This window comes from Larus michahellis, chromosome 16, assembly GCF_964199755.1.
Source record: "Larus michahellis chromosome 16, bLarMic1.1, whole genome shotgun sequence".
In the NCBI taxonomy this organism is placed as follows: Eukaryota; Metazoa; Chordata; class Aves; order Charadriiformes; family Laridae; genus Larus; species Larus michahellis.
The window spans coordinates 3002195-3029621 of record NC_133911.1 but is presented as its reverse complement, the minus strand read 5'-3'; the positions used below and the strand labels follow the sequence as shown (position 1 = coordinate 3029621).

Sequence of the window (27427 nt, the reverse complement as noted above, 5' to 3'; positions counted from 1 at the left end):
CCAGCTGCGTGAGAAGTAGTTTACTTGCCGGTTTGCATAGTCTTGGGTCAGCTCTTGTTGCTTGATGTTATCAGCGAACAGCATCCTGGCCGGGGACCATTAGCAAACACCAGGTATTCCTGAGCCCTGTCCCCTCATCCTGAGGAGCTGTGTGCTTTAGGGGACATGATGAGTAGGAGTGAAAAGGAAGTTCACTGTTTTGCCTGTTTTAATTTTTGCAATTTGCATACCTATAGTAAAAACTTCCTGTCTTTTTATTTTATTTGTGTGTTCTGCATTGAACGGCATCTGCCCGTACTCAGCCTTTGAACAGTATTGCTTACAGTATGAATGGAATTAAAGTGTAACACTGTGCCTCTGTGCCACTGCACATTTATACAACCAATATGTTTTTTAGTGCTATTTGTTTTTATTTGAGCCTCAACACACAGTGCCTAGATGAGCAGATACCTGTGGCAGTTCTGAGAGGGTTTCTCTTTTGGAAATAAGCTAAGTACAACAGGGACACTGAAGAGAAGAGCAGATGCAGGCAAAGGAAGCTAAACAAACATAACTACTACTATAGACATATTAATAACGTTTTTCCTCGTGGTAGTATCATGGGAACACTGTAGCAGATGCTTAAGTGGAGATTCTAGATAGCCAAACATCTTTAGAGGAAACTTATTAAGGAGCTTTCATCTAAGCTAATATTTTCAGTCTTTGAGATTCCTATGATCTCTAAATCCTTCAGTGACATGAGCTGTAATAAAACTTCATTTAGAATTTCTGTCTGAACTCCCTACTCCTCCACAGGAGCTCTGTGCTGGATGAAACAGAGGAATGGTGGAAAACGGCCTCATATCAAGTAAACACTAAGCTCATTAAGTCCTGCAACCTCAAAGAGCTTGGCTTCCAGAGCAGCCCAGACTGGGAGACAGCCTGTCTAATCACCCTCTCAGTGAGCAGGGGTTTATAAGCCTCTCCATGTCTAAAGGCAAGAATTCTGTAAAAATGTTTTGTCTGGAGGTCTGTTAAGAAACCGTGTCTTCAGTATGAAATGTTACAAGAGAATTAAGGCAATGGAAGTCCAGAACAGGTGAAGTTAAGAGTGTAGAGAGGTTAAGAGTGGTTTTGGATGTGATTGCTGTCTCTTTGTACGTAAGTACTACAACTACTCTAGATACTCCAGCTGGGGCAGAGGCCTGACACCAAAGGATGTGTTTGACCACAGAGCTGGTTTTTAAAACCTCACGTCACCTACAGAGAAAGAACCATAAACAAAAGATACCGGTAGAATTACCTGTTCAATTCTGAAGTGAGACGTACCAGATGCATCCAATACCACAAGGTACCACTTTGCTCTGTAATCTCTGTGCTTTGTATGGCCTTTTGGGCTGTGCCAGCACGGATTTATGCTGGATTAAAGTAACCGTATAACCACAGATTCAGGGACACAAATACAGCAGAACCTCTTTTTATTTCAGTGCTTTAAGAAATCTTCTGGCAAGCCATTTACTTATTTAAATGCTCTGCAAGAAAAGTGAAGAGTCCTACTGCTGAACCCCTTTAGGAATCTCTGCCTTAAATAGTCTTTTTACAGCTGCTATTGAATATACTGTTATAAAAATGATCAGTCCGAGTTCTTTTGGTTAATCCATTAAACACTGCAAATGTAGATAATCCTTCATCCAGAGTAGTTTATTTCAAAATTGTCACATTATAAAACACTCACTCTGGGGTTGCAGCTTTAGTGGTGGTTTTTAACATCATCTTTCCCTGGGCTTTTTTGTCTTATTAAACAATTCCAGCTGGCAGAGGAGGACGGAGCACTTCCGTAAGTGTTCCCACGATCCCAAAGTGAGGAGCGTGACCTTGTGACCATGTGCCAGCTTTCCTTCCTTGACGTAAGAGATAGCAGGAGGTAAAGACAATACTTGGTAAGAAAGATCCCCTGCCTGAGCTTGGCAGGCATGGGCCGTCTAAATAGTGTCTTTCTCTGGGGCCTGAAAGGTTAGTAGCAAAAAAACGAGTAGTTTTTGCTTCCCCTGAACATCTAATGAAGATAAGTGAAAAGTTTTGAGATCTTGGCCATCGCTTTTGTGCATGAATGTGGTGATAGTTCAGTGATCGATTTGGGGTCGCTTTCCAACATAAATGACTTCACTCCAGACTCATTTCAGCCAAAGATTTGTTTGTCATACTATCCAAGTATTTAAAGAATACAGGGGGAGTTAGGTACATTAGTGAAATGTGTCCTCCTTCAGTGACAACAGGTGACTGTCGTAGACTTGTGTTCTTGATGTCGGTGCATCCTGCTTTTCAGGTTGAAGACTCAGATCTTCAGGAGACTGTTTTGCCTATTGCAGACATGTGGGAGTCGGTGCCTAACTGCCTGTGGAGCTGGAATATTTTGCAAAGATTATGTCCTATAACCTGAGAAATAAATACATAATCTCCCAGACTGTCTGACTTGCTGGCTGTAAAATATTTATCTTCTGATAGTGAATGGGTAGTACCTTTTTAAGAACAGCTTTCATAATGGATGTCTGCTAAATGGAGAACTCTTTCCCTTCCTCATTGCTAGGGTAGAGCTTAATTGCAGGAAACTTTGCTTCCTGTTTCTCCCTGACCTGGGGGCTGCTACTTGAATAATGTGATCATGTAACTGCTTTAGTTTTGAAGTCTTTCTTAAATAAAACTTTTGGAGCTTGGCAGGACACAGGAGGGAGAAGTTAAAGCTGAGCTCGTTGTCTTTGGGTGGCTGGAAATCACAAAGGGAAAAGGGGAGGGGAAGAAGCACTGAAACCAAACTGGCTGTGCTTCCGCTCCCTGGTGACCTGCTGATCAAAGGAACTTGCGCAGATTTTGGGTACCCTTGTGCTTGCAGGAAAGCGTCTGTTTATATCTGTCGGCGAGAATGAGAGCTAAAAGTTACGCAAAGATGGTTCAGCTCATCAAGTGTCTGTGGGTAATGGCAGTTGCACATTTTCTGACTCTGAAGTACAGTTTAAGGTTTGGTTTTTTGGTGTCAGAATTGGATGGGAGACCAGCTGCAATAAGCCCTTTGGAGTATGTTGCTGTGATTTCTCGAAATAAAGTCCCTGATTTCTCAGATACAGGCAGCTTTTGGGGTGTGTTTTGTAGCAAGAAGGAGATAATGGATCATACTCTGTGTGCGTGTTTCATTCTAGTTTTTTGATAAAGCTGGAGGAGGGAGAGAGAGCTCTGTGTTGGACCAGAATTTGTCTTGGATGCTGGTTATCTCAAGCTGAATGGCACAATACAAATGAGGAAGTGTTAAAACTGCTCTGGGAAAAGGAACTTTCTGTTCCCTAACCCATATTATTATTGAGATAGCATAGAAAAACAATGCATTGAACATTTGCACAAGCGTTGGAAACAGGTTTTGGTGAGGTAGGGACTGGAATCCATTTCATCAATGATGCGGTGTTAAATTGGTGGCGTGACACCTGTTAAACTGCGCCCTTAAATCCATAGTCTAGAGCATTTATTTTTTTATTTTTGGAATACCAAGTCAATAATCTGCGATCAAATGGTGCTGAATTTTATTGAAATCTATTTGTATGAATGCAAAACGTGCTGCTGCTTAGAGCTGGAAACTCTCTCTCACATCGGAAGTCAGCAAGCGCTGTGGTTTGTGCGTGTGAATGTGTTGTATTATTACCTGTACATATGGTGACGGAGGGATGTTCTTGTTTCCGCAGAGTGACCAGCAGCTGGATTGTGCCTTGGATTTGATGAGGCGTCTGCCTCCGCAGCAGATAGAGAAGAATCTCAGTGACCTCATTGACTTGGTGAGTATTGGGTGCTCTAACCAAGTAATGGCTGAGTCCTGGGTGCGATGGAGTTCTGGTATGTAAGAACATTTTCTGAAGCATCTCGGAGGGGTGTGATTTGTTTCCTTGTCTTTTGGCAAGGTTGAAGAACACAGCAATTGCCCCAACGATGTCAGGAATCTACATGTTTATTTTGGGCAAGCCACCAGGTACTACTGTGTACACGGTGATGTGCTTTTGGATGAAGGGTCATTAGCAGCTTTCTTGATGAAGTCACCACCAGCTTGGAGGCTGCTGTTTAGCAGAAGTAATTTGGAACAGTTTATATACAAGGTTGTTGCACACCCTTGTTCATGTGTATTGTCTCCTGATAAGCTACCTGCCTGTTTGTAGTTTGACACAGGACTTGTCGGAAGGTGCAGTAGAAGTGCTTTGGCACGTGCTTCAAAGACAGTACTGAGACAGAATATGTCACAACACTGGGGTTCTGGACAATACCCAGATCTATTTATAACTTATGCCATATCAGGTATTCTGCAGTCCGGTAGCTATCCAAAAAAAACCCCGTTTGTGGGCCAACCATCTTGTGCCCGATACCTGTTTTCCTATCGCCCCTGAAACATTTGTTTTCGTTCTGTAAACTGCTAGTGAAGAAAACTAACTTTAAAAGGATGTGTATGCTCATTACCAGTCCCATAGGATTTAGCTGCACATCCCAGGGTGCACAATTGGGCTATAACAGGCTAGCTAATGTCAGCTGTCCCTGAAAACAGTGTGTGGCACAGCTGCGTATTTCAGTAATACTTTAAGTTACTCCAGAGGCATTTAATCTATATAGAACCTCCTATATGGTCAGCTGGGAAAGCTTGTTTCTATTGCCCAGTCTAAATATATGGCTTATTTCTCACCTAAGCTTCCAAGTTTTTGCAGGCAGAGGACACTGAGGCTGGAACACAGCTGTTAGACCTTTCAATTAAGCCTTTCCTCTTATCTGTAGTGAGAAGTACATCCCTCTTCTGTGGCAAGTCACAATTTTATGCATGATGCTGATAAACCTTGTCCGAGAGACCCTAAAAACCTGTCGGTTCTGCGCATAGCAGCCATTTGAACCAGTGCCTCTTCATTCTTCCCAGAAAGAGTGGTCAGACACTGGAATAGGCTGCCCAGGGAGGTGGTGGAGTCACCATCCCTGGATGTGTTTAAGACTCGTTTAGATGTGGTGTTAAGGGATATGGTGTAAGGGAGAACTTTGTAGTGTGGAGTTGATGCTTGGACTCGATGGTCCCAAGGGTCTTTTCCAACCTAAATGATTCTGTGATTCTAATTAAGTAGTTTAAACTGTGTCCGAGCTGTTTGTCATTTTTGTGTGCAGGAGAACAGCTACTTACCAGATAAAAGTTTAGTTGAGGAGGTCTGTTCCTAAGTGGTATTGAAGCTGGTGTTAGTGAACTTAGGAGGAGTTCCATGGTCAAAAAGCTGTGGCTGACTTAAAATTATCAAGCTCTAATTAAATACGGCTTTTAGTTGCATAAGCCAAGGTACAGGTAAGAAAGCTCTGTGGGTCAGGAAAGAAATTATTCCCTGCAGGAAGGGATTATTTCTTTCTCTTGAAACCATTTCGTAATTGGCTACATCTGTGCCACCAAACTCTTGGCAACCTAAAGCATCATTTTTGTGGCTGTTGCTGGAGGTAGGACACAGAATAACTAAATCATTGATATGATCTGGTGTGACACAGTTGGTTTTCTGATGAAATTTGGAGGACTGAATGGATATCAGGGTTTGAACAGCTCCGAGGATGGCTCAAAACAATGAGTTGTTTGGGGAGCGATGGTAAGCTTGACTGTATAATTGGTATGAGGTTTTTTTAATGACTCAGAAAATTGCTGGTTACCTCTAAATGCTGGAATTACTTTTGGATGGTGCTCATTAGTGCTCTACATGCTTTCCATCAGCGACACGCTCACTGGGCTTCTTTTCATATTGCAAGTGTAACATGAAACAGACCAGTTTGAATGACGCTTGTTAGAAGGAGGGTCTGTGTGATTCCCACACGAGTCATTGCAGTCCCTTCTTTGCGGTTGAGATTAAATAATTTGTTAAATCCAGTATGATTTCTTTATTGTTGAGACATCTGTAGACCTCTTCTGCAGCCCACTCAGCCTGACGTCTGCAAGGCTGAAGTCTGCACTCCACTTAGACAAGAGCAGTGTATACACTGCCACTGCCACCTGTAATAGTTCCAAAAACATCATAAACCAGACTCAAGCGAATAGTTTTTTGACCTTTTTTGGCAAGTTTCATCCAAACCTTTACAGCTGACGTTTTTATTCTGTTTTCCTGTACCGTTACCAGACAATAACCTCCTTGAAGTAAAAGGTCAGACTCCAAATGCATGATGAGCATGAGCAGGTTCATTAAATTTGTGACAGAATTATAAAAGATGGCACCCTGACTTCTACTTCCTTTGTGCTTGGTTTCCTTGCTTCATTACATCTGCCATGCTGGAGTAGACTTGAAGCAGAGGCCCCAGTCTTTTTTCTTTTCCGTTGTGAAGCGTAGGTTATTACTGGAAGTCTGCTCACAGCTCAGCCTCCCGGAGTCTTTCTATAGGAATTGATCTCCAGACTGATGAATGTAGCTACTGTTTTGATGCTTAAGATCTCTTGAAAGGAGATGAAGATGACTGAGAAATGTCTTTGCAAAAAGGTTTCCAAAACTAATATAGTGAGAAACTGTCATCTCCTTCCTAGGCTTGTATTCCTGCTGGGAAGGATAACCACAATAAGTTTTGCCTCCCTGAGGTCCCTCTTACTCTGTCAAAGCGATGCTCTGCTGCTGCTTTTTAATAAAAGAGCTTCTTGGTGCCAATATGAGTGTATGGAACACGTTCAAGACTGTACATTACTGCCCCCAAGTGTTGGGCTGACGAGGGAGAGGGTCCAAACTTGAACATGAAGTAAAAGGGTGGGTGGAAGAAGAGAATTTTTGGGTCACTGGCCCTCATCAGACCAGACACTTTTCATTCATTAGCAAAACAGTTTGTGGTTTGCCCTTTTACCACATCTGTTGTTGCATTTTTTTTCTGACTGCCGAGTCTTCAATTAGCGTTCATTAGGGACCTTGTCAATCACAGGACTCTAGACGTCCTGCCTGAAAGAAGCTGTGCGTGGTGCTGGTAATGTGCCTTGGTGTGGAATGCTCTGCTTGGAATTCAATTAGTCATTATTTGTAAATAGACTACTTGGAGACTGTCAGAATGTACAAGAGGACTTCTAAATGTCTACAAAAAGAGTTTGGTGTGGGCACACACCTTTTCAAGGGCAACTCATTTAATAATTTTCCATGTAGCCACTCTGGAAACCGGGGTAACTGAAGCCTCGGAGCATCTGCCTGTCAGCCAAGTCCGAACTGTAATGCAGTTCCAATAAGAGGAGTGCTAAAGGTGACGCACTGCTCTTAAATGGATATACCATGAGGATATGCCAAGTGATAGCACTTGTAACGTTAATACAGATTTTAATTGCGTAGCATAAATACTGTCTCACCTGCTTGTTGCCTCACATTGTCCAGAAGTTGCTGCTGTTGGCGTAGTGTGCTTCTCCTCAAAGTCAGTTGTGAATCACATCTGTTCTCACCACTTGCTGAGAGGAGAATGTTGAGGATATTTCCTGGATGGAAATGTTTCTTATATCAGTTAAGAGTGAGATCTTGTTTTGGCTCATGGAAATCTGAGTGGCACAAAGGAAGCTGGTAGAGCTCACTTCTGAGTGGCTCAGGGGTTTGTACTAAAAGATCTGAACGATCTGAGAGAGTTGTCCTCCTGCTTCCTTTCTCTTAATATAATTTGTACAGTCAGTCAGTCCCCATGTACTTCTAGCTGTGTTCTTTGCAAGAGAAACCCCGCACAAGGCATCAGCTTTCGGGTAGCGTTGTTGTGGAGGATGTCTTCCTGGCACAGCTTGGCAGCACCCATAACGGTAGGTGAGCGAGAGCGGAGAGCTGGGGCTGCAGCCCCCACAATCCTTTTCGGTTTGGTTTTTTTCTTTTTTTTTTTTGCAAGACAGCTTCACTGACATGTCTTAGAGGGGTGCATCTCTGGGAAGGGTGGAAGATGAGAGTTGGATTTGTTGTGCTCACGGGCCATGTGCAGCAAGTAGGGGCCTGTGACAGGACTGTCTCGATGGCTTTGACTTGACTATGGAAGTTGATGTGCGCTCGGTCCTGGTGAAAGTTAAGCAGGTTCCTTTGCAAGTACAAATTTCCTGCTGAGTATTTCATTTGGATGTTTGCCTGTGTGTGTATATGTATTATAAATTAGATGAAAAATCCAGCTGACTCAGAAAAATCAGATGGTTGGCACAAGCTGGGGATGGAGAATCATCCTTGCAAAACTGGATCACAAAATGGATAAGCAGCCGCGCCAGGAGAGTGGGGTTTGCTCACAGCCACAACTTGTTTCCTCTCCTTTCCCAGTAAGACTGATATTCAAATAATACTCAACTTATTCCCGAAAATGAAAGCTTTCTTGAAGTACAGAATCAAGTTATTGCTGCCATGGAAGAATTAAAGCTGGAGTTCTTTATAGATATAGCAGTCAGTAACTTTACTGGTTATTTTTCAAGGCTCTGTTTGCAGTTAAAGATTTGGGAGGTGATCATCTTTGCTTTCTCATCACAGGAGAATGCTTAAGTATTTTTAGTAGAATGTATTACTTTTCTAAAAAGTCCCAGAGCGATGAATTTAAAAATGTATGAACTTATGATTTTGAAATATTTGAACAATATTCAGGACCTTTTTTTCATGTAGCTAGTGTGTTCCCAGGCAAGTCTCAAATCTGCTTGCATGCCTTTAGTAACTGAAGATATATGAAGCTAGAGAATTTATCCTCAGGAAAACTGCATTGCTTGGTCTGCACAGACCATAAAGAACATGAGAATGTGGCTGGAGCTTTTTGTATTCTGAGTCCAAGAGCCTAAGCAGTATGCAGCATCGAGGAGAAAGATAAAATAATTGAATACAGATGGCCAGCTGAACATCTAGTGAGGGTGGAAGATGTTTAAAGGAAAAAAAAAAAATCAGACCCAGTGAAAACTTAAAAAGACAATAGTGGAAGCAGAAGAGCATTGACAGCCTCGTGGTCTCAAAACTGAGTTTTTGACCTGCTGTCTTGGACTTGTTGACTTGCGTGATGGGACCTAAGCCACCAGCAGCCAGTCGGGTTTCTAGTGCAAGGATTATTGGCTAAGGAAAGGGGCTCTGGCTCTCTTGAATTAATTTATGGTCATGGAGAGCCAATTTTCCATTTGGTGAGTGGCTGTAAGCAGGAGCTTTTCCAGCTAGAAAAAGATTACCTCTGGATATCTTGATGGTAGTTGCAGATAGCAATTAATATATGTAAATTGTTAATGTGATGCTTGGCTTAGAGCTAGCAACTCCACTTACTTGCATGAGATTGTAAAAGTGAATTTCAGTTCAGGCTTTGTATTCACTTACTCTTTTTAAGCCTAAACTGTGCTTATTTTTTCTTCCAGGCTCCTTCCACTGTGCTGCGGCTGTTAGAGAGCCTTAAAATGTCTGTTTAAATATCTCTCTAAAGGAGGGTGTAGAGGAGATCACTTGATGAGCTTGAATCCTAATTAGAAACCTATCTAACCTCTTAAAGGTGGAGCGAAAAGCTGGGCTATAGAAACATTGCTGGGGAGAGTATGCCTCTGCAGATCCCTTAATTGTTGCTGGATATCTCCAACACCAGCTGGACTCTTGACACAAATAGTCAAGACTTCCCAAGATATTGATATGCTGTGATGGCTCCTGGGACTTGTGACTGGTAATGAGATACAGAAGCCTTCACCTGCAGGTCACTAGTCAAAGTCTAGGGCAGCCTCTGTGCCTGCCAGATGACTAGCTTTTGTTTCGCAGTGAGCTGCAGAACGCTGAATTTAGCAAAAGCCCTGTTTTATCCAGCAAATCGCAGGAAGAATGCCAAGGATCCTGTTTTATGAACGGTAGTCACCATTCAGAGTGTTTTAAATGTAGCTCCTTGAGCTGAATTGAAAAATTCTGTAATTAATGTAGCGTTTCTGTTGTGACATCGCTAACTAGATCTTGGATCTGCAATCTTGTTAACGTTTGCCTTTGTCCAGAAAAGCTGTTTGGTTTTAATTTTCTTTTTGCTAATTCTTGCTGTGCTGGAATTCAGTGCAAATACTTGAATAAAGCTGAGCTGTTTCCAATATCCATTACATCTGGTCTTGAACACAAAAGTCCATTTAAGTGTCATTTAATAAACAAAGCTTGAAGAATGTGTGGCCCTTGGACATCTGATGGATCAAATTAAGGTTTAGCAATGTGTGGATTTGTGGGAGTGACTTTACTAGTGGTTTTAGGCCCAAGATGAGTGGAGCCAGGCTTCCTTCTTGAGTTTCCACAACATCCGTTAGGCCGTGTCTGTGTTCTGCAGGAACAGGAAATTCTGAGGCTGTGGAATGACTCAGAAAAATTATAATAATATTTTATTAGATGCTGGCCCAGGGGGGAAGAATCTGGGCTGAAGGGGGAGGTCGGGTGCCAAAATGGTTATTTGGCAAGAGTGCCGGGGAGCTCGCATGGGTTCTTCTTTGTGTTTGAGCAGTTTCCCCAAGTGATGTGGGCAGCGGTTTCGTCCGCTTCTGTAGTAATGTCAGTTGTCTTAAAAAAAAAAAAAAAAAATCAAATCTTAAGAGTTCACATGCAATTAAAATATTCGTTTTCCTGTTTGGATGTGGCTTTTAATTAAAAACTGCTTTAGTCACGTGTGCGTTCAGATACCTGCATGTTATAGGCACAAATTCAAAAAGACAAATGGATCTGAATGCTGCCTTTGCTAATCTTTTGAAGCTCACTTCATCTTCCCTCTGATTCTTTAAGGACAACTGTGGTTCATCTTTAGTTATGCTGCCTTTAGTGTAGTTTTCCAGTGCGTAAGGTTCCTCTGAAGGTCAGGACACGATGACCTCTGAATGAACATGGAAAAAGACTATTTCCAAGCAGAAAACCTTACACTAACAGTATTGCTGTTTGAATTGTCAACGTGATTCCTTTTGCTCAGGGCTGTAGAAGAAAACAGTGAACTTAGCCATGCAACTTAAGTACTCTTGTAAGCCAAATTATTCCCTGTCCCGAGTATGTAAGATGCAGAATTTGATACAATTCAGCCAGCGTGATCAAAGCAAGGATGGAGGGTGTGTGTAAGGCGTGAAGTACTGTTCTTGTTTCCTCTAAGCTTTTTTAGATGCTTGTTTAATCATATTTTAAAAAATAATTCAGAAACAATTGTTTAGTTGATAAGTTCTTTTAACCAAAAAGTCGAGAAAGAATGATTATTAGATTAGCTACTCCAAAAAGTGTACGGTTTCGACTTTGGCACAAGTGATTATTTGTCTTGATAGCAGAGCGGTTGACTTAATTAAAACACTGTCCACATACCTGGCTTGCTCTGATGGAGAATACTGTTACACAAGACAACAGAATCCTTGTTCAACGTGCAGCAGAGTATGCTTAACTCACTTTTCATTCAGTTTTTCTTTCCTCTGTACTACACATTCATTGTATATCTCCTTGGAAAAAAAAAAAAAATCCCACAAACGCAGTGCCCTGTTGCATGGTACGTGCTTCTGAATGCTGCTGCTGTTCCCTTCCAGGCTGAACAGCTGAGTCCTGACCCCCAGAGATTCTCCTTTTTTTCTGTTCTAATTTACGTTGAGGGTGGTCTCGTTCCACGACTCTACATACACCACCGTAATAGATGATTGAGGGCTTATTCGTGCAAACATGGGTGCATTATGGGCCAGAGCATGCTGTAGACCAGATTAAATTAATAATGGCCTTTAGCTAAAGATATAAGGTTAAGACTGTATTCTACATTTGACCTCCCACTGCTTAGAGTGGGAAAAACTTGTGTCAAAATAAAGATGGGAGCCCGGTCTTTGCTTATAAAACGATCCTCATAGCATCAATGTTTTTATCGCAGTGACACTTACTTATAATGCAGTGACAAATTGAACAAAATCACTGCTTTGGCATTTCAGTATTTGGCCTGGGGACTTGGGTTAATTCTTGCACTTCTCAATTTAAGTCAAAGTTCCCTAGATAGCGACTGTTGGAGACGTGCACTCGCACACCTAATAGCACTTTGACTTTTCAGTTAACATAGAACAAGCTAATAAGAAAAGTGAACAATGCAAATCTGTTTTCAGACTGAAAACTCAGAGAATCGGTTGGTCTTCTAAGCAGAGCTGTCTTTGCTGGGCTCGGAAGATTTGGATGTTTTCTTGCTAAATATAAACTGAATTCTGCAAGAGTCTGGATGTGCACAAAAGTAATTTAAATGCTTTAGGAAGGTTCAGTACTTGACACAGAGAAGAACTTAAGGAAAGGTACATGCATAGCGTAAAAATAATTGCTTGTGCTTACATTGCAGCAGCTAGTTTAGCCTGACTCTGCCAATTATCTTGCACGTTCTAAAATGCAAAGAACCTAAATTCAGAAAGAATCCAATAGTCTCATGAACACGTAGCTGAAGTGTTTAAAGCTGCAAATCACCTTGTTTAAATTACTGCATTTGCCTTGTGAGCAGCTTTATACTGTAGAGGAGGAAGAGCAGTGTGCATAAATCTTGTACATTCATTCTTAGAAAGGAAGTACGGCAGCGGTTAAAGTTGATGTAACAAATGATACAAAAATTATTCTCTTGGGGTAACTGTGCCACACTTGGATGTTTTTCCAATAATTAGAATTACATGAGTAGTTCCATCAGCTGGAATATCTCTGGTCTTTTTATAAACACCGTTGAAATTTTCTAATCCTTCCAAAGTAGATGAGTGGGTTTTCTTCCCTGTTTTAATCTGAAAGAAGGAGAAAAGAATATATTACCCAAAGTCCTGTAGAGTGTCTGTACCAAAGAGACAATGGGTATATAGCCTGCTGTTACAATGGAGTATTATAATATAGTGGAGTATTATATTCTAGTAAGTATGTGGTATAATGCATTCACTGTTATGGCTCTAAGAGTAGCCGCTGCTCTTAGAAACTGGAAAAGTCACCGTGCTCATGAACATCTGTGTTACCAAACCATCCGGAGATAAGTTCACCATCGCTACGTGGAAATTAAATAGATTGCCTCTTAAAAGTGTTAAGAGTTCCTTCTAGGCAATAAGAGATCGTGCTCTCCCACTGCGCAATACGGAAACACCATGCTAGGCATGTGCGATTTTTGAAAGAAAGTTAAATTTAAAAGTTATTCGTGTGGGTCTTAAATTCAGATGCTTATTGGGAGCTTTTCTGCAGGGGAGTTGACTCTGGCATTGCTTTTCAAAATGCTTTGTCCGTATATTTGAGTTTGAAGAATTGTACCGCAAGACCTCTCGTGCTCTCTTACCGCACATGTAGCATAGGGCTTTTCCCAAAGAAATTCAATGGAAAACGGAGTCTGGGAAAAAAGCCACTTTTCTCCGAATTGTGTTTTCATCACTATTACTCATTCTAAACGCACGTCAGAGTGAGGAGACTGTTCCCTGACGCTTATCTCTCTGCTGATGGGCAGTTGGCCAAGGAGCAGCCAAGAAGAAGGAATATATTCAGCTGACCACTCTACGGAACAACACGGCGCGTAGCTCTTCATGATGAGGTGCTTTGGGTCTTGTTGTGTGTGCATCCGAAATTGAAGCAGTCATCTCAAGTTGCTCTCTGCCTGAAGAGTCAGCCGAAAATTAATAGCTAATGGAGAAGCGAAGGAAGAGACAAAGTGGAACCAGATGGGCTCCTGAACACAGATACATCATTTCACTTAACGTGGGCCGCGACACTGCTGATTTCTATCAGCTCCGTGGAGTATTAGGGTTGTCTGTTTTTAGAAAAAGTAAAGATTTTCCTAAAAGCTGCTCGCTTCCTGTCCACTTCTGTTTACTCGGTGACTGCGAAATGGTTTTGAGGTTGCATCAGCCAGGTCTGCAAGTGTCAAATGATGAACGCCAATGAGAAGCATCAAGCTTTGTAGAAATACTTACCTGCCCTGCTCTTTAGTCTGGGCTCTTCAGTTATCGCTCCTTACCACATGACAGTGTGTATAGACCAAAGCAGAAAACCTCAAGCTAACGTTTCAGCTATTTCAGCACTGTCGGTAACTTTACCGACCATTTCTTGGTGGTTTTCTCTTATTTTTTGTGTATTTGTGGGCTGACTGTGTGGGTTACGTGTTGTGTGTCTTGCTAGCCACATCTTGCTTTGGCCTTTGGCCTTTCTGGGTTTTTTGGTCTTTTGCAATCATGTTGTTTTATATTTGTCTCTGCTTTACTTTGACGCCGTATCCTCTGTATGTTACTGCCTTGTACTTGGGATTAGGAACGTTTTCGTTTTAGGCAGTTTGGTCTCTTGTGTCACGTCTAGTGCATTATAAAAGAGTTTGTCCTTGTGCTTTTGGGAGCTATTGCACCCCTAATTTGTTTTTTCTCCTCTAGGCTTCTTTCCTTTGAAATCATACCAACCAGTTCACTGAATCAGTGGCTTGAAGAGAAGAGAGCACATTTCTGGATTTTCTTTATTCCTTCCTCCCTCCCCTTTTCGTTTCTTAGGAGTTGTGAATTCATCACTTCATGATTAATTTTACCCTGGATTGCTTTTTGTCTTTATGTTCTCAATCAGGTTTTCATCTCCACAATGTAGAATGAGGAGAGATTCCACACTGGTTATTTCTTTTATCTTCTGTATTAGCGTGTTGTCACCAATGTATTCAAGAACTTAGGAATTGTCCTATGTCCTGTTGCATTCCCAACCTTCTGTTGGAATATTGACATTGATAACGGGGCTGCCGTCAGCTCCAGAGCAAGAGGCCGAGGGATGGAATTTGCTTGATTTGCTTGTGCTTGCATTCACGCTAGCTGCAGGCTGCAAAATGTCAGCTCATCTCTCTGCAGTACATCAAAGCCTCTCCGCCACGTTAAAAGCAGATCTTGTAGACTTTCTCCACGTGAAGCATGGGGAGACACCTGGGGTTATGAATCCATTAAAAGCTACCTGTGTAGGAGATGTATTTGGTTTTATATGCGCGCGCACACAGACACACGCGTATTTTTATTGGCCAACATGGTAATGTTTGGCCAGCTGCCTGGAAACTATTCTAAACTCTACCCAGAGTGGGAGCTTGTGAAAAATACGCTCTAGCGTATGGATGGCGTATTCTTTTAGCAGCTCCCTCGTTTCCACTCCATTATAAATATTTACCTTTATTCATCAGTCCTCGACAATCACTTTACTAGCCATCTTTGGCAAGAAGCTAACATTGAGAATGTATGTATTTAAGTGTACTGGACCACACTAGTGGTTAGGTAATTAAATGTGAAATTATTGGAGGTGGGAGCATAGGATTGTGTTGTAACTTAACTGCAGCTTGCTTGTTGGTGTGTTTTTTGTTTTTTGGTTTTTTTTAAAGGGTTTCTGGCTTTGGGACAGATGTGGGCTATTAATAACAAAATCTGTTCTTAGGGATGCCAGTGTCTTTTAACCTTAATGTGTTTCCCTCTCTACCCTCCCTGTTGTTTTTCTCCCAACCGTCAGGTCCCAAGCCTCTGTGAAGATCTCCTCTCCTCTGTTGATCAGCCATTGAAGATTGCGCGAGATAAGGTGGTAGGAAAAGACTACCTATTGTGTGACTACAACAGAGATGGAGACTCCTATAGGTGAGTTCATATCCAAAGTAAGGAACTAACTGGCTTACTCTGTAAATGAGAGCTACATATGAGTATTGCAGTCCCTTCTCCCTCTTAGCCAAAAAAAATTCTTGGCGATGAAGCTGGGGCTATTTCACATCCTCTTCTCTTGAGTGAGACAGTGACTATGGAAGTTGTTCTTGTTATTTCCCTAATGTGAAAGAGCATAAATACCTTCATCTCCGGAACACTGTAGAGCACTTCAGTTTCAGGTAACGTGGTTGTATGGTTGCTAATCTGATGACCTTTGCAAGGCAGGTCCCCACTGTCCGTCTCTGGAACAAGATGTGTTTTATCCTAGAAACCACTGTGTTTCTGCACATTTTCTTTACTGTGATTTGCAGTTGTTCATTGAAGCCTAAAATGTGATGATGTTACCTTGTTAAAGGGGTGAGTGGCACATTTCTGTTAGGCTTTCTGTAGGATAGTTATACCTTAGAGAGTTAAAAGCAGTTGGATCTCTAAAAGAAATGACTGTGGTGGCCTTGGTATGAAATTAAACCAGCTATTGTTGCAAAGTTGTAAAATCTTTGAAAGGGATAACAACAGAAAAGAGATGATGCAAGCGGTTGGTTTCAACAAAATCATCTTCTTGTACAAAACAGGGGTGGACTTGCCAGCTGGGAAAGGCTCTGTCACTCGTGTTTTGTGAGGGATTGAGTCTGACTTTGGCCATGCAATGTCGTTAGTTCTCTATGAAACCTTGGCCCAAGTTTTTAGCAAGGGAAAGGAATCCCTCTCTACTAAAGTAGCTAATTTATTCTGAGGACTGTAGACAAAATCGATGAAAATATTTGAACAATATGAGCTGTATGTAATTATAATATTATGAATTTTGAAGTAGCAGGGGGTTAATGCTGGAATGGTACAATGAGTTTTCAGTATTTTGGCTGCCAGTTTGAACGCAGTCTCTCTTTTAATGTTTTTATGCTATACTGTGCCATTAGGATGATTACAGTTGAGTGACTGTAATCGCTCAACTATTTGTTGAGCCATTTTTTCCCCCCTTTTTTGCATTGCCTGACTTTTCTTAATGGCTGTGGTGACAGTGGCATAGTTCCAAATATTTAATTAAGAATCACAAAGCTTGTAATCCAGAAGCCTTTGTGAATATTGCATCACCTAGCTTTTGTCCTTTTCTCTTAACGAAGGGTGCTAGGCTGTGAAGTAATGACCGCCATTCGTCTTCTGTCCTGAGTTAACAGCTTCTTCTGGTTATGATTCTAAGGGTGACACGCTGGCTCTCCTTGCAGCTTCAGTGTAATACTTCACATTTTAAAATCAATTTTTAATTGGAACTATCTTACAGTAAGAATTTAACTGTGCTTTGCGCAGATTTGCAGTAGTGGTTTACATTAATCTGGGCAGAATGCTTCAAGAATTCTATTTCAAAGTGGAATTCCAGAAAATATTTTAACAATTTTTTTTTCTTTGGCTCAGGCCATCGTTGCAGAAGCAGGTAAGCTTATAAAGGACTCGGATCGATTGGTCTCAATCGCTTTGAGTTGCGGAAAAGGTACTTATCTAAACTGAAAGCATACCTGCCTGTAGATGATTTATACTGAGAACATGCCGAGATTCATTTTGTCCTAGAAATAGGAGGAGTCTGATAGTTTATGCAAAGTTTGACAGTGCATCTGGATTGCGACTGAATATAAATCTGAATGAGTTTTTTAAAGTATAACCTATTGCAGTGAGCCAAGAAGTAAGAAAGTCTGTAAGGTGAAGCGTTCGCTCATGTTCTTTAGGGTAGCAGTCTAGCACTGAAAGTGTGTTCAACCTTCTGCAGTAGAGCCTGGTGCCTTTTAAAAGTATTTGTGCATGTATGTCTAAGTTCGTCAGGTCTATGTTAGCAGCTACGTGCATTTAGTCAGTTCTAAATTGGTAGCTAAAGTAGAGTTTTATATATTCCGCCCTCCACGAGATGTACTCATGCAGCTGCACGCTCTTGGGCAGACGCGAGAGGAGGGATTAGATCCTGCATTTCTCGTGGGTCTCTCAAGAGATGCTTCTCACTGAAGTTGCAATGTGTTTCTTGCAGTCCCCTTGCAGCCTCTTTAGGCTGTCGACATGAGCGTCTATCACCAGAGGCACGGGAAACTTGAAAAGGCACTTGTTAAACAGTATTGTGACATGCTGCAGTAACTCATAACACTTGCTCCCCCCCTGCCTCTCCGTGTTTAATTAGTGCAAGTGGCAGCCCTTTCTTTAAGGTTAGTTTTGCGCTTGCCTCCAAAATTTGCTCAATCTCTTTCTTTCTGAGAAGATACTTGAATAGTTGCAAGGAAGCAGCAGGACTTCGGTTTTTTTAAATCGCTTTGAAATTTTCAGGACTTATTAAGTAATGAGGTTTCAGAGAAGCTATTTCATTTGTTCATCTAGAATAGGCATGATGTATTAATTGCTGGCATTAAAGAATGCTGTTCTTCAAGGCTTTTGATTCCAGTGTTCTGGATTGAAGTGATTCTTCCTTCTGGAACTGATTGGTCTCAGCTCTGTTTGGGGAAGTAAATTCTTTCCTTCAGCACAAAGCAAAAGCCTTTGAAAACCAAGCAACGCTAACATGTGCATGTGTTAATCCCATTCTGTGCCTGTGTTCAGACACTGTTACTCATACCTCATAAAATCTGAAGTTGTTACTGCGAAGTGGCTCTTACACTAATTTAATCAATTAGGCCAAAATCTAGGAGGAGTTTACCGTGCTTTTAAAAGCGTTTGTTATTTCCACAAAGATTTTTCACAACCGCAAGCTCGATGAGAAGTCCCAAGAAATACTATTCCCTGCCTGCAATGTGCTACACATCCCCAATTACTGCACCCTTCCAACTAAACACCAGTTTTCATTTTATTGCTAATTGCATTGTTTTTAATACTAATCCAAGGATTTCAAAGCATTCTGCGGACAACTGAGCCTCCTGCTACTTTGGCAGGAAAGATAGAGCTAGGTAGTCAGACTTTCTCACTGAGAATTGAGTTTTATAGGGCTTTTTTTGAGTGGCTTTACAATTTGACCGGGAATTAGCTTTGAAAAGATGCTGCTGCGGGATGTTTGGCCATTCGGGTGATAATTCCACCAGTTTCATGGGGGAATGAATATCCTAATGCTTAGCCCATCACAGTTTAATCTGTCCTTGTATTTAGACAGACTTGGTTTTCTCCACGTCGAGCATGGATCAGACCAGCAGGTAGTCTTGGAGTCTTTTTGGAGTCTCTTGGATCTTCATAAATAGATAATTTTCAGGTTTTGTCATATTATCATACTGCTGCTTGGGGGAACAGCCTTTCACGCATGTTGTCTCGCAGGCACTTCTGCGAGTGCTCCTGGAATAACAAAGGTTTGTGGGGAGTGTCTAACGGCCAGGGAATCCACATTGTGAAGGCAGAGCTTTTATTAATATTTTTTTTTTATATATATATATAAGACTTCAAGGTCCCTGACTTTGTCCATACATTTCCACTCTAAGTATGTTTGATCACTCTATTAAATAGAATCCTTATGGGGAATTTGGTGCCAGCAATACTGAAACCTGTTAGCTGAAACAAAAAACATTCTCTTCTAGGGAAATTAGAGGTCTGACTTGTGAAATTTAAGTGCTTGTCCGTCTGTCTTCCTTCAAATAGCCTCCATTTAAGTTTTTAAATGTGTTGTGAGTACTCTTCCACAAAAAGGGAAAAAAGCGGGGGGTTGTGTTATGAGATTGTTTGGGGGTTTTTTTAGGTGAAGTTGTTGCTGGCTCCGACTATAATGAGATGAAAATGCCACAATCTGCTAGCTGGAAGAATCTATGTTACTAGGCCTCCCTTAAATCCCATTCCTGCAGCCTGCAAAAGACATCTAATGTTTACAATTAAAGTGTCTTGACTGTGGCTTCTGTACAGGTTCTCTGCTCACCGATTTCCTCATACGTGATGGAGAAGCCGAGTGTTCCAAATTTACAGAAAACAGTAGAATTTTTTTTTTTTTTAATCTGCCTTTTAAAATCTAGTAGAGAAAGAAAAAGGAAGCGCATGCTAATGGCATTGCCTGGCGCGAGAACCCTGGCTTTGCTTTTGCAGGCTGCCGGATAGCGAGGTCAGGGCTCTGTCTGCCTCCGCTTCTCCGGTATCTTTTGGTTTTGTATCTCCTGCCCGATGGGGGTGGGTTTGCCACTTGGGAACGCCGCAGATAACACACACCAGTGGTGATTTTTATGCGTGTCTCTTCCAGATTTCAGAGTTGTTAGGTAAAGGAGCACTACTGTAGCTTCTGCTTTTTTTCCGAGTCTTAAGCAACTGTTATAAAATGAGAACCACCATCTGAAAAGCATCGCTCCGGCTGGCCGTGGCATGATGATTTAGCTTTTCCTGGTGTCTCACCTTTTGAGTCAGATGGGGTAGGGAGGAGCCGAGCGTTGTGAAAGCGCGAAGCCAGAGCGGAGCCTGTTCTTTGTGCTTTGCATTAAACAGATGTCAAAACTAGACGCCTTTCTGAGAAACGAGTAACAAATGGCTACTGAGGAGAAAGCCCTTACGTATGGACTGCATTAAGACCTGGTGTTAGTAGGCTGGAGTGTGTTGAAAAGTGAGTAGGTAAAGGGTAGAGGTACCTTTCTTTAAACTAGCAGTGATATATGTAGGTTGGTTATTCGCAGGGGAAATGAAAAGGAGAATGCAGGTTTACAGAACAGGGGTTATAAAAGTCTCAAGCAGATGGGCAAAGGGTTCCATTAATCTTTTAATACCAAATCTTTCATTAAGAGCACAAAATCTCTTCCGCACCTGCAGAAATCACAGTAAAACCTGTAGCTTTACGAACCCTGTTAAATCCTTCAAGCTGTTCGAATGTTTTCCTAATGTTATGCTAAAAGTAGAGTTTATTTCAAAGCAAAATAGTGGAGGAGAATTTGGATCTTAGTTGTAGACAGCAGTGTTTGGCTCAAATACCATCAGATCCCAAATAAACTACAAGATCTATTTGTATTTGTGTGAAAATTTTAAATAGCTAATGTGCAACACCTGAGGCTCATTTTTGAGTATTTAAGAAGGAACAGATTCAAACCCAACCATGATTATTTATATAGTAGAAACCTGAAGACGAGGAGTGTTCCCCAGGTACGCTGCAAACTTTGAGGAGTCAGTGTCCCCTTTTTGTCAGTGTTTGAAATGGCTGTTGAGGGTGAAATTCTTACAGATAAATGGCTCTCGGAAACTTCCGAATTTTTTTGGAAGTTCGCTATCTGCAGATCAGGTCAGATCTCACCGGTCTCAAACCTTTCAGAGTTTGTCTTGGTTGTCTAACTGTTTCTGTTTTTCTTGTCTCTTTGGCAGATCACCGTGGAGTAACAAATACGATCCTCCCCTGGAAGACGGTGCCATGCCATCTGCTCGCCTGCGCAAGCTGGAGGTGGAAGCCAACAATGCCTTTGACCAGTACAGAGACTTGTATGTCAGTTCTACCGTACAGAGCCCTCTGCTTTCCTTGTTTCCTTCAGCAGGCATGCAATACACACAATGAATCTAAAATGTGGTCACTAGCTGTCTCTGAGAGCGGCATCCCAATGTATAGCAGAGGAAGAAGGGTAGGCAGCCGCTGATCCGCTGCTGGGAAGCGTGTCCGCTGTGATTTCACGATACGAAAAAGTGATCAAATTTGTCAGCTGATGCTAAAGGCAGATGCTGAGGTGCTTTCCCGCCTCCTTCCCCCCTTTAATAGATTAATGGCGTCTTTGTCCTGAAATGACCTGTGTTCTCTTTGATCTCGACTAAGTTCAGTCTTAAACCATCTGCCTTTTTCGTTCCCTCAAGACTGTACTCTCTCAAAGTATCTACATATATAGCAGCAACTTTCACGTCTTCCAGTAAAATGACAGGCACCAGTGTACTGAAATGCAGCAATCGTGTGGGGTTTAATGGACTTCTGCTGCAAGGGCCATTCTCTGATGCTTGTTTTAGCCCCTGTCTTGTTAAAGAGGTGTAAAGCAACGGAATTAATAGAGCGTGCGTAAGGTAAACGTAGATTCCGCAGCGTCTTTTTTTAAAAGCAGCATTAGGAAACTGTCTGGGTGGCTCGTCAGTGGAACAGTTGTTCTAAAAGGTGAGACCGCACTGGGCTTGCATTGCAGTCACATCCGAGGTCTCGGGATGTGATCAGGTTTAGCTGTCGTCTTTATAGATTTCCATCCCTTAAGCAGCGACGGGAGATAAATAGTAATGCTAAAGCTAAAAAGGAAGTGTGTGTTGTGAAGCAAAATGAACTTACTGCTTTATCCAGTAATGAGATGCTTTCTTATTGGAGATGCCTGATGACCGTGAAAAAGGTGAACAAACCTCATTGCTTCTTCATGTTGCCCAAAAATGGGGATAAAACACAGCCTTAGTTGTGGTTCATCGGGTGTCACTGTACTATTGCAATGCTAACAAAAGCACGCAAAAAGGTACTTTTCTTGCTAGATTTTCGACTCATTTTAAGATGTGGCTTGATGTAAATATAGCCTGTCCAGATGTGTAATCTTCACACTTTTGTTACAGGTATCAACTTTTTACTTAGTTTCGTGCATCATTTTCATAGATACCCAACTTCTCTTGTAAGTAACACTTGTTGTTGGTATGTGAATTTACTGGAAGAAAGGAATTTTGCATACGCAGCAAAGAGAGGTTTGCAGTTACTCCCCAGGTGCAGAACACACCAGGACCAATACGGTTTTTTATACACTAAGATGAAAATGAGTAGGTTTATGGAACCAGGTTTGTCTTTTTAAATCCCTCTCTGATCAAATGACCATGAAGTCACAGCTGGATACAATAACTCCTTTAAAAAGGCTTCATTTGCAGGAAGGAAAGCAAATACAAGTTGCTCTCAGACTTAGGTGAATCTGTTGAACCCTGTTCAACACGTGCTACAACAGAACTCTGAATATATTGGATGGAAGTAAAAAGCGAGATTGTATCGAATTTCATCTTTCAGTTTGTCAGTCCCAAGTTTTACAGGCGATACGTTGTTAGAGGGGATACGGGAGGGATTTCTCACAAAGACTTCATTCTCGTGTCGTCAGCCAGCAGTGACGGAGGCATCATGGCTTGCAGTGTAGTCAGGCTAGATAAGCGCGTCTGTCAGCACGGTGCGCCTCGATGCGTGTTCCGATCTCAAAAATGTGTCAGGAGAAGAGGAGAAGGGCGGCTTATGTTTTGCTGAGTGGTGTAAAAATTGTGGCATTTTTGGAAAGAATTTGCAAAGTTAGAGAAACTTAACCTGACCGTTTGAAGGGTTCCTCATGCTTGAAATTGGAAATTACTTGTACTTTACCTACAACAGAGATTTGGATAGAAACGTGCTTTTGTGCTAGCGGTTGGACTCTTGCAGTTTCCTTGATAAGACAATTGCATTTTGTATTTTGACAGCGGAAACTTAATTTTGACTTGGAAATCGGGCCAGAGAGATGAGGTGGGGGTAGCAAGTGCCAGCTTTTCCCACTGCTGCTTTCTGGTCTTGCCAACATATCAGGTTGGGAACGGCTGTAACAATTACCGGTGTAACAGCTGCTGGAGCCGTGGGGGAGTCTGAAGTGTGGGGAAGGTTGTAGTTGGGAAGAAGATGGCAATTGCAGTGAAGTAATTCCCGTGGTCTGCTAGAGCTGGAAACTAATCCCGCGTACCTGCTGTAAAGCCAGGAGTAGGGCTGAGCCATGCGATGGCGATTAAAGGTGTCACTGGCCTCCCAGTTTGGCAGCTTGCGGTGCTGGGAACGGAGCGTGCGTTGCATCGGGGCCAGGACAAAGTTATCAGCGTCGGTTCAAATTCCAGAGCCGGTGACAAGAGAGGTTTTCCAGCATTGTGAAATATTTCAGGCTCGTTTGAAAGCGTTGATGTATTAATCAAAAAAAAAAAAAAAAAAGTAGCGTGCTGGCAGCCTTCAGTACTGTACCTTTTGTGGAAATTATGGTTTCTGTTATATGGGAAGATTTACAACAGGTCCGCTTTCCAGTAACGGTGCTCATTTTGTAAGCAGAGTGCAAAAGGAGTTTCTTGAATTGACCTGCAGAGATTTTCACTGTCTCTGGTCACGCTGGGGTTGTCTGTCCAAAACAGACCATTCATAGGTGACACCGAGCTAATCAATACTTCACATTACAAACTCTTTCTTAAAAAACGTGGGTTTAAGTGTAGCAGTTGTTGCACTGTTAAGACTTTCGGCTTGCCTTGCAGATGAAGAGGATGAAAATGATGCTGGGAGAGAAATGATTTGACACATCGGGTTCTCATTCAGCCCTCCCTTAAGAGACCGTTCTGTCCCACTCTCTATGGGGCAGAGAATGTTTTTGAACTGCACCTCTAACCACAGCTATGCTGTGTTTTATGGTAGAGAGGTAACAGTTAATACAAAAATAATCTTATGTAAGCAGTCATTCATAGAGAACACCGAGCACCAGTGTGCTTGAATTTCCTGGGCCGTTAGACATTTTATTCCTATAATGAGGGTTTCTCTTAGGTTTTTTTCAAAGCAGTTTGTGGCTTTGTTGCCAGCCTTGCTGGGCTGAACCGCTGGATCCTGCGCTTGCGGTCATCTAGCCAGCGTGGACTGCTTGTCCCGGAAAGATGTTGGGCGTCTTAATACCTTGTAAGCACTTATTCCTGAGACGTTGCTCTGTGTGGTGCTTGCTTCACTCCCCTGCTTTAAAATACATCTTATACTGGTTGTTCCCGTGAAGAGCGGAAGAAGAGGATGTTTCTATAGAAAAATAAGTACTTTTGAGAACGTGTGCTGTTCCTGCTCTGCTCTCAGCATATGGTACAAGCGTGCTCTGGATTCTCTCCTGTTTTATTTTACCTTTACGCACAGTAAGTAAGTGGTAATAATCTCACCGAGTTCATCTTGGGCGTCTCCCCAGACTTCAGATAGTTTCAGTTTTTCCTCGTGTCAGTCCCATTTGGCCCACATACCGTTCCTTTACAGATTTCTGTTCTAATCAGGTGTGGTAAGTATCCACCTACGTTTCGTGAGTCATCGGCATGTCTTTGCCATTTCCCAAGGGGCTGGCACCTGCTAGCGTGGGTGTTTTGAGGGAAACAGCCTGTTACGCGTTTGTTAACAATTTATGTGAAATAATCTATTCAGATGTGCTTGCTGGTGACTCGTCTTAAACTTTTGTCCCCAGGAGCTTACTGGCTGACACACTCAGTGACTGTAGTGTGAAAATAAGTTTAGAGAAGTCTTGTAGTAGCACATGGAGTTGTTTCAAATTGTGAAATCTTGAGAAGAACAGTTTTGCTGAATCTTCAGTGCTGAGTTGTTCCCTGTTAAGTGTCTGTTTTAATGCAAACTACCTTTATGTACCTCTAGGGCTGCCCCCCTTTTATTTCTGGAGGCGTGTTCGTGTTGCTTTGGATTAAAGAGGAATTATACTAGGTTTTTAATTCCCTCTCTGTTATATGTGTTAGACGACAAGCATATTCCTTGGTTATCTGTTTTACCAAAATGCATGTCACTTTCCCAAAAAACAACTGTTTGATTTTGATCTCCTGCTGCCAGGTTTAACTCAGACACTGCCTGAAGCCAATGCCCTGGTGTGTTTCTGTTCAGTAGGTTATTATTCCCAGATGGAAGTCTAATATCTTACACCCTTCAGTTAGAGCCTTGGCTCTCCACTTCCAATATCATGAAGATAATTTCTTCAAACACATGGTTGTAATTTATTGCCCTTTGCTTGACGTGTGTGTGCGATTGATTGAAATCAAAGCGTGATGAGGACCAGGGCATCTGGATAAATCTATCTATTTTAGATTCCGTGTTCTGTTGTTTTGGGTTGGAGATAATCAGTGCTTTAATTAAGTAATCTAATCACTCTTTGTTGTCTGGAAGAAATAATTTCTAAAGTGCTTAAATAGACCTCCCTGGGGAAGGATGCTGCTGATCTGAATATTTCTACAAACAAGTTGAGTTCTGGCAACTTTGGACTGGTTTAGTAAGCTGACATATGTTTAGAAAGCTATTCCTTACCTCTTTGTTTCTTGGGTTAAGTTGGATTTATTGGTGCTTTTGATTTTTAACAGCTTTTTTTTAAAAAAAAAAAAAAAAAAAAAGATAAAACGTTCCTCTTAATCATTCTGCTCCTGAAAATGTTTTTATTGATTAAGGCTTTGAGTTCCCTCAACAGAGGAACTTTTGAACTCCTGCTTCTGTCTGTGTTTTGATGTTGATCCATTTTCAATTTGTTGTATTAGAGCTCTGGACAAGGGATTTGGTAGGAGCGGAAGGAGGTCTGGGAGAAGATTGACCTCTAAAATGTCTTCATTGCGTCTAATCCTCTTGTTATTGAATTTTGGATTGGAATCCTATCCGAAATGGAGGGAGTCACTCAAATTTTTGATGGTGTTAGCGGTGCTGAGGATGGCACCCCTGCCAACCAGCTCTGCAGCGTACGAGCTGCCTCACCTGAACATCCATCACCGCTCTCTGTGCAGCTGGAGGAGGAAAGGCTGCAGTAATTTCCTGCGTGCGTGTGCTAGAGAGCTTGAAGGGGCTGCTGGTCACTTAATTTTGGCTACTTTTTAATTTTTAGGGTGCTCAGGGCTGGTTTGGGGCGGTTTTTTTCAGTGTGTTTAATCCCATGAACAGCCTTGCTTTGCTGAACTTCAGGGATGTCTCATTTTGCCTCTGTGGCTCTTTGCCATTGAACTCATCATCTCGACTACCAACTATGTTCAAATGTCCTGCAAGCTGCTGGATAGCTTTCCCCTTTTTAGCTGTTTTTACCCTTTTTCCTAGTTTATTTTGGATTGTGTGCTTGAACCACCTCTGCTACTAGCCTTTGTCCACTTGACAAGAAAAAATGGCAAACCTCTGTTGGTGCTGCCCTTAGACTTTAACTCTCCAAGTGCTGCTATAGTTTGTCATCTAATTTCTCCTTCCCTGCCTTTGTATGTCCCTTTACCTGCTCTGATACGTCTCTTTACGTGGTCTGATAGACCATGAGATCCTCCGAGTGGAGTTCATTCCTCTCCAGTTTTGAATATACTTTGCACTTCTCGCAAGGTTTGGAGCAATTGCTGTATTCATCTCTTTGACCAAATTTGATTTATTTTGTGCGGCGAACAGCGCCGGTTCCACCAAGTAAATAAAAGAAGAGCAGCAGATTTAAGAGGCGTAATTAGCGCGGTTGGTTTTAGCTGCGCCTGCCAGCGCTCGTGCCCGTAGGTGTGCACGGGGGAGCAGGCGCTGAGCTTCAGTTCCTGCAGCGCAACTTTCAACTCACAAAGTGATTAGGCAGCTGTGAGCTCTTTATATAAGCGTTCTGTCTGTGTTTAGATGTAAACCTAGTTTGCCTAAACTAAAAACCCATGGAAAGCTTTGAAGTGACTTTATTGCCATTAGCTCACTGTTCCTCATTAATGGTTACTAGCCCTTTGTGATGGCTTTCTCTTGGGCACGATAGTTACTGTGGTTTTTCACAGCGAGGGCCCTGCAGATTGAATCCAGATGCATTTGTTATGCATCCCAGCGCTAAGGAAACCTGACTTTCCATCTCACTGCTGGCTTGGGCTTTGCACAATAGGGTGTGACATCAGGATTATGTCATCTATGAGATTCTTGCCTCCGGGTTAGACTGATAAGTACAAGATGAAGTCTCATAAGACAGACCTAAACTGCCAAGATGCTCGCTGCTTTCATGTTTGTGTGTGCTTTTAAAATTAAAACCACGATGTTTTTCCCAAGGAAATTGTTTAGATGTGAAAGTAAACAGAGCAGTGTTGGGGTCCCTTCCTTAACTCGCCCACGGGCAGCTCGGAACTCAAACCAGGATCAATATTGAAGTTGTTGATATGTATTACGCAGGTTAGAGCAAACTTAGAAGAAGAGAGGAAAAAATCAAGCATAGTGTCATGCTGTGAACACTAAACTAGTTGCTTTTCATCTGATTTTTCTTTTTT

The 27427-nt window shown here is 42.0% G+C and overlaps 1 protein-coding gene across 5 annotated transcripts in view; it reads left to right on the top strand.

The window, feature by feature from the left end:
• CAPZB (capping actin protein of muscle Z-line subunit beta) overlaps positions 1-27427 on the top strand; it is a 61962-nt gene that overhangs the window by 14349 nt on the left and 20186 nt on the right. For 4 of the 5 annotated variants that reach the window (XM_074560323.1, XM_074560326.1, XM_074560324.1 and 1 more), the window contains 3 exons: positions 3708-3797; positions 15372-15493; positions 20831-20944. In XM_074560323.1, the coding sequence (XP_074416424.1) occupies positions 3708-3797; positions 15372-15493; positions 20831-20944 (326 nt within the window). Of the gene's footprint in view, positions 1-3689; positions 3798-15371; positions 15494-20830; positions 20945-27427 lie in introns of those variants that run through there. The other variant, XM_074560322.1, reaches the window with a different exon arrangement.